Source organism: Pan paniscus, chromosome X, assembly GCF_029289425.2.
Source record: "Pan paniscus chromosome X, NHGRI_mPanPan1-v2.0_pri, whole genome shotgun sequence".
In the NCBI taxonomy this organism is placed as follows: Eukaryota; Metazoa; Chordata; class Mammalia; order Primates; family Hominidae; genus Pan; species Pan paniscus.
Genome location: NC_073272.2, coordinates 85,974,364 through 85,988,452, shown reverse-complemented (window position 1 = coordinate 85,988,452; position 14,089 = coordinate 85,974,364). Strand labels below are relative to the sequence as shown.

At 35.8% G+C, this 14,089-nt stretch overlaps 1 protein-coding gene across 2 annotated transcripts in view; it reads right to left on the bottom strand.

Moving 5' to 3' along the window:
- Window positions 1-14,089, bottom strand: part of DACH2 (dachshund family transcription factor 2) — a 673,465-nt gene that overhangs the window by 312,024 nt on the left and 347,352 nt on the right. For both annotated transcript variants that reach the window (XM_034950560.3, XM_055106836.1), the window contains exon 3: window positions 11,199-11,311. In XM_034950560.3, coding sequence (XP_034806451.1) covers window positions 11,199-11,311 — 113 coding nt within the window. The remainder of the gene's footprint in view (window positions 1-11,198; window positions 11,312-14,089) is intronic.

Below are 14,089 nucleotides of genomic sequence, written 5' to 3'. Positions count from 1 at the left end.
ATATATCAAAGTAATTCACTCAGGAATTGTCACAAGGAACAATTTATAACTGTTACCTTTCTCTATACAAAAAGTAGGTTGCAGTCATTCAGAAGATTTTGCATACTTCTTAGAAGGAAAAATTATAGCCACAACAAATAATAACAATAATCATCAACCGTTTTTATACTAGCTGCCCCACATGTAAACTACTATAAGAAGGAGCAAAAAAGAAAATTAAAGTGTTTTATTTTATTGAAGTTATATGATCAACGACAGATAAATAGATGGATTATTCCAAGGATTTCCTATTTCTGAAACACCAAACATCTGATCTCCTACATTTAACTTAAGCGGTTCCAATACGAGCCTGAAGATTCATAACCTCAATTTTTAATACCCAGGGTTTTTTTGTTTGTTTTTTTCAGAGACAGTTCAGCATATTTGGGAAAGTATGGTGTTTATGATAAATAAAAAGCCTGGCCTTATAAATTCTGGCTCAAATCTTTATTGTCTCTGAGATTTAGAGTAAGTCACTGAGCTTCTTAAAAACTCATTTTCTTCATTTCCTAATCAGAAACGCTAAAAATGCTTACCTCACCAGATTGCTGAGAGGATCAAATGAGAAACAATTGAAAATAGTTCTTTATAACATAGAGCTACATGCATATACATATACAGACATTAAAGATGTGAGGATGTTTGGTAAAGCACTATATAGATTATTATCATATGTCATCATCATCATTACTATCATCATCACCATCACCATCACCAACATCCTATAGGTTTGCTTAAATTTCTCCCCTCCACCTCCAGAAATAAGCAATATCTTCTGCCTTATGACCCAGCCATGCAGGACAAATATTATTGGCAGGAGCCTAAAAAATTGGGGGGAGACATTTTTAAGTTAAAATAAATATACTACATATAGAATAAGGAGCACTGACAGACATCTTAAAACAAAAATTTGTGTTTGGGAAACTGAGATTCAGCTAATATAATAAATGTAGTTCTAATTATTAAGATGATGTGTTTAAGCTTTTTCTTTAGTAGAGAATCTGCAAATGCATGTTAGTCTAAACTCTACGTTAGAAATATTAGTAATTCAAACTCTGGCTCCTATTATGCCAATGTTTCTTTGTGAGCACCCAAGAATTAAAGAAAATGCAATGACATAAAAAACACCATATGCTGTTTATATGATATGAAGCATACTTTCCAATATTGCTCATTTAAAAACCCAAAGGTAGTCCTAGGAAAAGGTATGTTTTTAGACACTGTAAAACAGCTTCACTGCTTTCACTCCTCTCATCCAAGGAGCAATCCTGACTCCAACTCCACCCCCTGTCAGCAGGAAGTAGTTACAGCAGTCATCAGCTTTTTCCCATCTCCTTAGCTCACAACTCAGGATAGAGGTGTGCTGAAACTGAAAGAGGGAGATTGAAACTGCCTTTGCAAAATTATGACAGTAAAAGAAATCTGACATAGTTGACTCCATTTTGCTTCTAACCTCCAAGCTGTCCTTGGTCATTCCTGGGTATAGGCCAAGGTAAATTTTGGAGGAATTTAGTTTAAAGTTTAACTTTGAAGCAAGGATGATAATAGTTCCTCCTTCAAACTAGTCCACTCCCTGTTCTGGGAATAAAACTGCCTAGGTAAAATTAATGTAAAGCAACAAGATTGGGATTACGGGAGGGGCCTGAGTTCTGATAAAATATAGATGTATTATTCTAACCCAATACTGCTCAGGAGACATGTGGCCTGAAGTCTTAAGATTTGTGACTTCCCCAGTTGCTCCTGTAGATAACATCACTATAGTAGAATCTAAGGTTGGTTTTTGGAGATTTTTTTCAGCCTGACCCCACCCAGATTCATGACTTAGGATTCGACTTATCCTGCGATCCCATCAAGAGACAGGATCAGCACATGAAAACTGTTTTCCACACCCCTATGATTTCATTCCTCAACCAATCAGCAGCACCCATTTTTCAGTCCCCTGCCCACAGAATTGTCCAAAAAAACCCTAACCTACAAGCCTTTAGAGATTGATTTGAGTAATAACTTCATCTCCTGTGTGATTGTCTTTATGTCAATTAAACTATTTTTTACTGCTAAAAAAGGAAAAAATTATTTGATTTAAGGAAACTATCAGAATGGTTAGTTTGTTTTCTAGAATGAGGGCTTGATATTTTTTTTAAACTGAGAATGTCCTAGGACATCTCTTTATGACCACTTCTTAGCATCCACTCTAAGTGAGTGAAAATTTGAAATGCATCATGAAAAGAGGGATACTGATACCAATGATGCAATGAAGTTAATTGGCCTTATATTATGAGATTGAATTCACACTGTCAACACTAGATGTAATTCTACTTTTGGTTTTGCTAATCCCGAGTTGAGTGCTGTAGGTACTATTGCTGAATTGAATCTTCATGGGCTTAGTTACCTGAAGACATGAATGGCATCTGACATTCTTAAAAAACAATTTTGCCATGATATAGCTAGAATAAACAAACCAGCTTAAGAACCTTTTAAGGAATGAACACCACAGAATTTTCATCTGAAGCACTTTATTTCTTCCTTGTAAGCTGTCCGTTTAAATCTTTCTCAGGCCAAATTTCACATCTGTCTATTAGAAATGCTTCATAAGCTGAGGAAAGGGAAGCCATCATCTTTTGGGAAACTCAAAGGCACAAACAACAAATCCATCCCATCAGTGTGATCCAGAGATATTAGCACTTCTGCAGAGATACAGAGAAGGATGTATATAATATTCCCTCTCCTTTTCTCCCTGTGTATCCCTAAATGTTTTACAGAAAATACTAGAAAATGGGATACTTATATCAGAATGAGCTATTGGGGAATTAAGCTATTGATTGTATGATGGAAACAAAGACAGAAATACATAAGATGGGAATATCAGTAGTTCAAATATATAAAGTCAACAAGCAGTCTAACTTCATTATTTTGGAACATCTAGAGAAAGGCTAGGTGGAATCTGGGAAAACTCTAACTCACAAAATGAATGTTATTTTAGTGTTATAATGTATTCTTATATTGCTTGGTACAGAGCAGATGTTCAATAAATAAATGTTAAATGAAAGAATGAATGCATATATAGCTCTAAATCTATTTCAATAGTATATATGTCGATAGTTACATAGATATAATATCTAAATGAATATCTGACAATATTATCAAGAATAGATCCTAAGGGACTTACCTTAGTGAATAAAGATGCATTAGTATTAATTAATATGTTGATTACTTGTATAACAGATCTTACTAAAGTGATTTCAGGTACCTAAATAACCCCAAAATATTTTAACGACACTACATTTGTGCACATATTCACATACACACACACTTATTGTTCATACATTTAATTTGCTAAATAAGATATTCTTACTAATACCAGAGACTTAGGCATATACACTGTCTGAACTCACAAATTCTGAACTAGTGGAGTTTAAATAAATCAGGTTTCCTTATGTAGGAAAAATATAACCAAGAGTAAAATAAATTTCTTTTAAATTAAAACAAAAATACAAATTACAGAAGAAAATAAAATCAGATAAAAATAGAAGACTTTATCTTTATAGTATGCAAATAAAGCAATATGGCACACCTAACATTATACTGCATCCTGGATGATTTACATGTCAAGCTATATAAATTAAAGGACTATTCTGAAATAAATCTAAGAATGATGCCTGAACCTTTTCTAACCCTTTTCACTGGCATTTTTTGCATGCACCTGCTGAGGAAAAAAGACCAACAATTTAACTTTTCCTCCACACATTTGAATGCAGGTGAATAAGATACTGTTGGGCATATAAAATAAATTCATGTAAACTAAGGAAGGAATTTATGTAGAGCTCTGCAGATTCCTCCACCTTCCCTTGATTACTTTTTTAACTGTCTGCATCTTTAACAAATGTGCTCATGTCTTTCCTCACTCAACGTTTTGTCTAGCTCTATAATCCCATTCTAGGCACAAGCAAAGGACTAAAAATTGAAGAGTTTTGTCTCAATGGCTCACTTGATGGTAAAGCCAAGTGGCAGGAAGTAAAACAAAGCTTGAATCCAAGGAGTATGACAGTATGAGTAACTTGAAAAACATATTTCAGAATGTCATCCATGAAGACTTCCCCAAACTTGCTAGAGAGGTCAACCGTCAAATTCAGGAAATACAGAGAACTGCTGCAAGATTCTACACAAGATCATCCCCAAGACACATAATCATCAGATTTTCCAAGGTCAAAATGAAAGTAAGAATGGTAAAGGCAGCTAGAAAGAAAGGGCAGGTCATCTACAAAAGTAACCGTATCAGGCTAACAGTGGACCTCTTAGCTGAAACCCTGTAAGCCAGAAGGAATTGGAAGCCTATATTCAACATTCTTAAAGAAAAAAATCTTCAACGAAGAATTTCATATCCAGCCAAACGTAGCTTCCTAAGTGAAGGAGAAATAAGATCCTTTTCAGATTAGCAAATGTTGAATGAATTCCTTACCACCAGACCTGTCTTACAAAAGATCTTGAAAGGAGCACTAAGCAAAGAGAGGGAAGACCACTGCCAGCTAATATAAAAACACACTTAAACACACAGACCAGTGTCACCCTAAAGCAACCACAAAAACAAGCCAACATAATAGCAAGCTAATAGCACAATGACAGGATAAAATCCACAAATATAAATACTAACCTTGAATGTAAATGGGCTAAATGCCCCACTTAAAAGGCACATAGTGGCAAGATGGATAAAAAGGCAAGACCTAAAGGCATGCTGTCTTCAAGAGACCCATCTCACAATTAATGACACTCATAGGCTCAAAAATAAAGGGATGGAGAAAAATCTACCAAGCAAATGGAAAACAGAAAAAAAGCAGGAGTTGCAACCTTAATTTCAGAAAAAACAGATTTCCAACCAATGAAATATTTTTAAGAAGGGGCATTACATAATGGTAAAGTGTTTAATTCAGCAAGAAGACCTGACTATCCTAAATATATATGCACTCAACCCAGAAGCACCCAGATTCATAAAACAAGTTCTTGGAGACCTACAAAGAGACATAGACTCCCACATAATAATAGTAAGAGACTTCAGCCCTCCAATGAAAGTATTAGGCAAATCATTGAGGCAGAAAATGAACAAAGATATTCAAGACCTTAATTCAACATTGGACCAACTGGGTCTGATAGAACTTTACATAACTCTCCAGCCAAAAACAACAGAATATACATTCTCACCACCACATGGCACATACTTTAAAATCAGCCACATAATTGGACATAAAACAATCCTCGACAAATTTTTAAAGAACCAAAATCATACAAAACACACTCTTGGACCACAGCACAATAAAAACAGAAGTGAAGACGATGAAAATGATTCAAAACCATACAATTACATGGGAATTAAGCAACATGCTCCTGAATGACTTTTGGGTAAATAATGAAATTAAGGCATAAATCCAAAAGTACTTTGAAAATAAAGAGAACAAAGACACAACACACCAGAATCTCTGGGACAAAGCTAAGGCGGTATTAAGAGGAAAATTCATACCACTAAATGTAAACATAAAAATGTTAGAAAGATCTCAAATTAACGACCTAACTTCACAACTGATATAATTAGAGAAGCAGGAACAAATCAAGCCCAAGGCTAGCACAAGAGAAGAAATAAAAAAAAATCAGAGCTGAACTCAAGGTAATTGAGAAACAACAACAACAACAAAAATTCAAAAGATAAACAAATCCAGGAAGTTTTTTTGAAAAATTTAATAAAATACATAGGCCACTAGCTAGACTAATAAGGAAAAAAGAGAGAAGATACAAATAAACACAATTAGAGATGATGAAGGGAATGTTATTACTGACACCACAGAAATAAAAACAATCATCAGAAACTACTACGAAGACCTCTACACACATAAAATTAAAAAACCTACAAGAGATGGATAAATTCCTGGACATACACACCCTCCAAAACTGAGCCAGGAAGAAAGTGATTCTCTGAACAGACCAATAACACACTCTGAAATTGAATCCATAATAAATAGCCTCCCAACCAAAACAAACCTGGGATCTTTTGGATTCATAGCTAAATTTTACCAGATGTATAAAGAAGAGCTGGTATTATTCCTACTGAAGCTATTCCAAAAAATTAAAGAGGAGGGACTCCTCCCTAACTCATTCTATGAGGCCATGATCATCTTGATACTGAAGCCTGGAAGAGACACAACAAAAAAGAAAACTTCAGGCCAATGCCCTTCATGAACATCGATGAAAAAATCCAGAACAAAACACTTGCAAATTGAATTCAGAAGCACATCAAAAAGATAAACTATCAAGATCAAGTAGGCTTCATCCTCAGGATGTAAGGCTGGTTCAACATATTCAAATCAATAGATGTGATTAATAACATAAACAGAACTAAAGACAAAAACCACATGATTATCTCAATAGATGCAGAACTGGTTTATGATAAAATTCAACACATCTTCATGTTAAAAACCCTCAATAAACTAGGTATTAAAGGAACATACCTTAAAATAATAAGAGCCATCTATGAGAAACCCACAGCCAACATTATACTGAATGGGCAAAGGCTGAAAGCATTTCTCTTGAAAACGGTAACAAGATAAGGATGCCCTTTCTGAACTTTTCTATTCAACATATTATTGGAGCTCCTAGCCAGAGCAATCAGGCAAGAGAAAGAAACAGAGGGCATCCCACTAGGAAGAAAGGAAGTTGATATATCTCCATTTGCAGGTGACATGATTTTGTATCTAGAAAACTCCATTGTCTCAGCCCCAAAGCTGCTCCAGCTGATAAACAACTTCAGCAAAGTTGCAGGATACAAAACCAATATACAAAACTCACTAGCATTCCTATACACCAATAACAGCCAAACTGAGAGCCAAATCAGAAAGGCAATCCCATTCACAATTGTCATAAAATCAATAAAACATCTAGGAATAGAGCTCACCAGGGAGGTGAAAATCTCTACAATGAGAATTACAAAACACTGCTCAAAGAAGTCATAGAAGACATAAGCAAATTGAAAAACATCCCATGCTCATGGATGGGAATAATCAATATCATTAAAATGGCCATACTGCCCAAAGCAATTTACAGATTCAATACTATTCCTGTCAGACTACCAATGGCATTCTTCATAGAACTAGAAAAACCTATTTTAAAATTTATCTGGAACCAAAAAAGAGCCCAAATAGCCAAAGCAATCATAAGCAAAAAGAACAAAGCTGGAGGCATCATGTTACCCAACTTCAAACTACACTACAAGGCTACAGTGACCAAAACAGCATTGTATTCATACAAAAACAGGCACACAGACCAATGGAACAGTTTGGAGCACCCAGAAATAATGCTATGCATCTATGACCACCTGATCTTCAACAAAGCAGACAAAAATAAGGAATAGGAAGAAAACTTTCTTATTCAATAAATGGCACTTTGATAATTTGCTAGCCATATGCAGAAGACAAACTGGACCCCTTCCTTACACCATATACAGAAATCAACTCAAGATGGATTAAAGACTTAAATGTAAAACCCAAAATTATAAAATCCCTTGAAGACAACCAAGGCAATACCATCCTAGACATAGGAATGGGCAAAGATTTCATGACATAGACACCAAAAGCAATCACGACAAAAGCAAAAATTGACAAGTGGGATCTAATTAAACTTAAGGGCTTATGCACAGCAAAAGAAACTATCAACAGAGTAAACAGACAACCTACACGACGCAAAAAAAATATTTGCAAACTATGCATCTGACAAAGGTCTAGTATCCAGCATCTATAAGAAACTTTAACAAATTTACCAGAGAAAAACAAACAACCCCATTAAAAAGCGGGCAAAGGGCCAGGCGTGGTGGCTCACAACCGTAATCCCAGCACTTTGGGAGGCTGAGGTGGGTGGATCGTGAGGTCAGGAGATTGAGACCATCCTGGCTACAATGGTGAAACCTCGTCTCTACTAAAAATACAAAAAAATTTAGCCGGGTGTGGTGGTGCGTGCCTGTAGTCCCAGCTACTCGGGAGGCTGAGGCAGGAGAATGGCGTGAGCCCAGGAGGCAGAGGTTGCAGTGAGCCGAGATTGCGCCACTGCACTCCAGCCTGGGCGACAGAGCAAGACTCCATCTCAAAAAAAAAAAAAAAAAAAGTGGGCAAAGGACACGAGCAGAAACTTTCCAAAAGGAGACATACACGCAGCCAACAAGCATATGAAGAAAAGCTAAATATCACTGATCATTACATTTTGTGGTATCATTAGATTTTGTGATCATTAGATTTGTGGTAAATCAAAACCACAATGAAATACCATCTTTCACCAATCAAAATGGCTATTACTAAAAAGTCAAAAAACATGCTGACGAGTTTGCAGAGAAAAGGAACACTTATACATTGTTGGTGGAAGGGTAAATTAGTTCAACCATTGTCAAAAGCAGTATGGCAATTCCTCAAAGAGTTAAAAGCACAACTACCAGCCTGAAATTCTATTACTGGGTATATATACCCTGAGGAAAATATATCATGCTATGATAAAGAAACATGCACGTGAATGTTCATTGCAGCACTATTCATGATAGCAAAGACACAGAATCAACCTAAATGCCCATCAATAACAGATTGAAAAAAGAAAATGTGGTATATATACACCATGGAATACTATGCAGCCATAAAAAGAGATCATGTCTTTTGTAGGAACATGGATGGAGCTGAGGACTATTATCCTTAGCAAACTAATACAGGAATAGAAAACCAAATACCGCATGTTCTCACTTATAAGTGGGAGATAAATGATAAGAATTTATGAACACAAAGAAAGAAACAACAGATACTGGGGTCTACTTGAGAAGGGGCAGGAAGAGGGAGAGGAGCAGAAAACATTACTATTGGGTAATAAGCTTAATACCTGGGTGATGAAACAATATGTACAAACAAAAATAAATTAATTAAACTAAATAAAATTAAAAAAAAGAAACTCAGTTCTGCCACTCACTTGCTTTGTGACCTTAAGCAAATAATTTAAACTCGCAGAGCCATAGATTGTTTACCTTAAAAATGAAGTCATTGTCCATAAGGCTACTATGAAGATTAAATGAAGTATATATAAAACACTTGGCACCCACGGCTAGTACATAAAAAGAACTTAATATATATTAGAGCTTTTCCTCAACAAATAACCTACTAATGTTTACTCAAAATGATTTAGCTTCAAGGCAATTTTAAAATTCTTTTCTTCTTTCATCTGTACATTCCCACAAAACCAGGACACAGATTTGATTATTTGCATGGTACTCTTTCTAGGCTCTAGGAATGTATTTCAGGAGGCAAGAAATAGATGGTCATTCATTGAATACCAAGATATATTTCAGATGTTGTTATGCTTTCTATCTTCATTTATATGCACAGGGCTACTCTCTTATATCAGAATTTGTTTATAAATATTTAAAGTTGAAAATTCATTATCTTCCCCCTCAAAGCCTGAGTGTCTTCCCAAGTTCTCTGTCTAAGTTAATTATACCATCATCCAGCCTATCACCCAAGCTAGACGTGAATCATCCTAGACCACCACCTTAGCCTCTACATTTAATCAATTATCAAGTGTGATTAACTCTAATTACTGAAGCACTCAGAACCTTTTCTCCATTCTATTGGATTTGCCTTCAGGCCCTCAATATTTCTCCTTTGGACAGTAGCAACGGATATTCCTTCATTTCATTACCTTCATTGCTATCAACCCTCCAGGCAATTGTTTTCTGATCATTTACTCAGTTCCTTAGCAAGGGCTCCTTTTACCTATAGAAGTTTCTTTAAGAATAAAACAAAACAAAATCATAAGTGAAGGAGAACATATAAAACTCTAACTGAGGCAGAAGTGTGGAGCATGTAAGTACTTCCTCACTTCTATGTCAGCCAGTAAGGAAAGTCCTGAAAGACACTTTGGAAACCACTGGTCTAAAGGGAAAAACTTAAATTGCTTAACATGGTAAATCAAAAACTGGTTTCAGAAGCTGGCTTTTCCCTCCCTTTCTATTCCAACCACATCACCTATAAGTCTTCTACCTTAAAGCTCTGCTCCAGTCTCTTCAACTTAACTGCTACTCCCCATAACACACTGGGCTTTTTCTCATCTATCTGTACTCTTCTATCTGCTTGGAATGCTCTTCCTCTGATTCTGCATCTGTCCAATGCTCAGCCTACAAAATACAGCTCCAAAGTTTCCATCTTATGGAGTATTACCCAACTTACCAAAATTGATATAACTGCTTCCATTTACATGATATTATAGCACCTTGTACGTGCTTGTATTTTGGCCTCTATGACACTTTAATGCAATTATTAATTTACATTCCACTCTCCCCAGTTCTAGCGTGGCAAGGACCACTACTCGTATATTTTTACAATGCCTAGAAATGAGTACCCAGAACACAACAGATGCTTTATAAATGTTCGTATCATTATGTATAAAGATATCATTGTTATTAAATTCATTTTCTATGATGTAATAGCTTTAATGATTTTTAAAGATTCAATTATAGAAATATTAAGCTTATTTTTAAGTGTTTTTGTGTACTCTCAGGTACTTTTTTAGGGACTCAACAAAGTTCAATGCTAATTTATAACAGTGGAGTTTTACCAGTTATTCACAGCGTTCAATGAAAAACACTAAGACATTGTTCAGGACAATGACCACCTGCACCTTCTTCTTCTCTAATCATAAGGCTCCTATACCAAGGATGCATTTTAGGTCTACTTTTTAACCTAGAGTAATAACTTGGACAACATACATGAATGCCCAGAACCACTGGAAACTAAAAGAATATTACTGAGACCTAAGTATACAGGAGTGCTGCACCCTATAGGAGGCTTCGAGATGATGCTGTTTGGGCCAGTGCCTCCATTCCTGTCCCTAGCACAGAAACATATACATATATACAAACAATAAGGCCTTGAAAGGGATTTTCTGCAATGATACGACAATTTTTAAAATCACATCCATTTGATTTGTCGCTCAAGTAAAAAAACTTGTTTTCACGAACACATAAAAAAATTCAATAATGTAACCTCTAATAGAGCTTGAAAAGCTCTGAAGGACAAGGCAGTTAGATCAATATTGGTTTATTTCAAATGCTGGGCAGTACGAAGAGACATGGCTGATCATCAGATGGATTTTATTACCTGTCGGAGTGATAAGTCCTGGCGATAAGAGGCCTGGGACTGCATGGGGCAGAAGGCGGGCATTTTCCTGCAACATTCCCAAAGAACGCTTAGGGGGCCTGCCGGGTCTTGAACTGTTGAAAAACAGACAAATATAGATAAAGGTTAAAAATGTACTCTTTTTGAGAAAACCATCACTTGCAATATTTACCTTTTAAATCTTGTTTAATTGCCAAAAGTGATAGAATTTTACATTAAAGACTATTTTCGTGGATTACTAAGAGACCAATTCTTTACTTTCCGCTAAATTTCCCACCATTGTTATGGCAAACATTAGCGCCATAAGGGATCAATTTTAGTTTAGATTCCATTTACAGGCCAGCACTTTGCAAAGCAGCTTACCTGTTGTGTGAGAAACCCTAAGTTACCCCTGCTTTTAAAGCTACACTTGATCTGAAGTACTAATAAATGCTTCTGAGATCTGAGATAGTGACTCACAGAATTAAGATTATATAGAATGTGAAGTGATTAAGTCTCTGCCCAGCATGCCAGAGGTGAATAGTAAAGAGCTGAGAGATGTAGAATAGAAGCTGATGTTTATTAGCATTTCCGCAGCTGCTGGGAGCCAATGAGGAACAAAGGGTTACCACCCTCAGTAGGTTTTGTTTTCCTATGTAGTTTTTAAACCAAGCTGTATAACAAGCAGTTCACTCTCTTGGAGTGGCCACACTAACAAAACCTGCCACCTTTGCAGTCTAGGCTGTCTTTTCTCTCAGATTGATTGATGTTTTTAACTAATGAGTTGATGATAAACTTATAACATTAACCTAACCCATTGCATTTGTACATTCTTCACCCATGAGCAGTTCAGAAACTGTAATTGCAAATGCTAATTCATAAAATAATGAAATAAAAATTCAGTATCTGTTGCCTCCATCTTGTACCGTAATAGAGTTAGGGTACTGAAAATATCATTTTAAAGCTGTCACTACATGAAGAGAGTTGTAAGTCATAGAACATTAGGATCAAGTTATTCTCGAGTCACCCAATATATTTCAAATATTACTTTCTAATGTTGCCTAAGATATTGCTGTTGCCTTTTAGTAGAAATGCATTTTACAAAGCTGAATGATATGAGTTTTGACAAAATATTGCAAAATACTATATTAAATAATTTTAGCAGCAAAAATGTATGAGGTTCAGATAGAGAACATACCCCAAAATGACTTTTGGTTTACAAAGAAATTTAAGTTAAACCTCACTCTATCAACTTTGCAGTAGCAAAATGCTCCATCAATGTAAGACAAACTCTGCTTTTAAATGAAAAACAACTTCTAGCAACCTTACACGGAGGTATCGTTACCCAGTTCATTTTTCATACACTGTGCTAGTGTTATTTTCTTCCACTGTACATCAATATTATATATCAATCTAGCGCAAAAGATTCTGTTTTTCTCATTTGATGTTTCAATTTTATAAATGGACTCTCCTCTCCTTCTTTCTACTTGATTCTGGGCCATAATTTATTTTCTTTAATTCAGTGTTTTACCGTGTTTGCCTTTGCCCTATTTTATGGCTTTCTGACTCTTTTAAGGAATGCTGGAAGCAGAAATATCCTATGTACTTCGAATGTCCTAAGGATCCCAATATCACTGAAAAATGTTCATCGGAATATATCCAGGCATCAGAGAAAGACACATTATTTTATCGAATAAGCTTCATCAAATCTATACTTTCTAAATGCTTTTTTGTGTCCTTCTATTTGTCGGAACTCAAGCCTACTAACTTTATTTAAACACACCTGATTAGTCTTTGTATTTTTCCGCTGTAAACATCTCAGTGCTATCTCCATTCTCATGAACACTTTCAGACTGGCTGCCTCCAGAACTAAGCAGCCTGATGCTCCCTCTACTTCCACGTGATGAGCCATATGACTGCCAGCAGTTAACAGTACACTTTGAAAGCCATAAGGTTTAACTAGTTCTGTTCCAAATTTCTTGGTCAATTCTCACTATCTGAAGCAACTCTTTTCCAACAATCTGACCCAGGCTTGGGAAGCATTAGAGGCCTCGTAGTCCAGTAGTTCTACCTTAAAGGTGAAGATTTGAAAAAAAAAAAATGGTTTCACAGCTTATTTCACAAATGGCTTGGTACTATCTATTCCACATGTTATAAAATCCAGGAGGACCATATTATCCATCCTAACTTTCATCTCAGTTCATAATTTTCTGTTGTTGGTATGATTAATTGTGAGTCTCCCCAACTGGAATCTAAGCTCCGTGAAGGTAGCATACTTGTCTGGTTTTGTTTGTTACTGTATCCTAAGCAATTCTCATGGTTTCTAGCAGAAAGTAAGATCCAGCAAAAAGTTAATTAAATCAATTAATTAATATACATAGGAAACAATCTTTCACTGCTTGTACAGTTTCCAAATATTCCTTCAATTACTCTGGTCTCTTTGATCACAAGAACAGAGAGCCAGTTTCATTTAATCATAACATAATTGTGTTTTTAAATCTTGAACTTCACAATAACTATAGCAGCTTCAAAACATGATCAACTCAAATCTGACTGTGTACAAGGGTAAAGAAGGCTATGGATAGATCCCATTGTCTTATTCACTTAGAAGCCCTACAAGCTTCAAGATCTGCTTAAGGAATAAAGGCCCCTGTAGTCACACATAGGCAGTAACGATATCACTTATTCAGTCATCTAGTAAACAAACATGCACTAGGTACCCATTAAGTGTGTGTGTGGTATAATGCTAGGTATCAGTGACACAGAGGGTAAAATGTAACCTCAACGAGGGCAAAGATTTTGGTTTGACTTTTTTCATTGATATATTGTGAGAACCTAGAACAAGTTTTGCCTTTCAGGAGCTTGTGGTGTAGTTATAGAGACGTGTGTTTGCC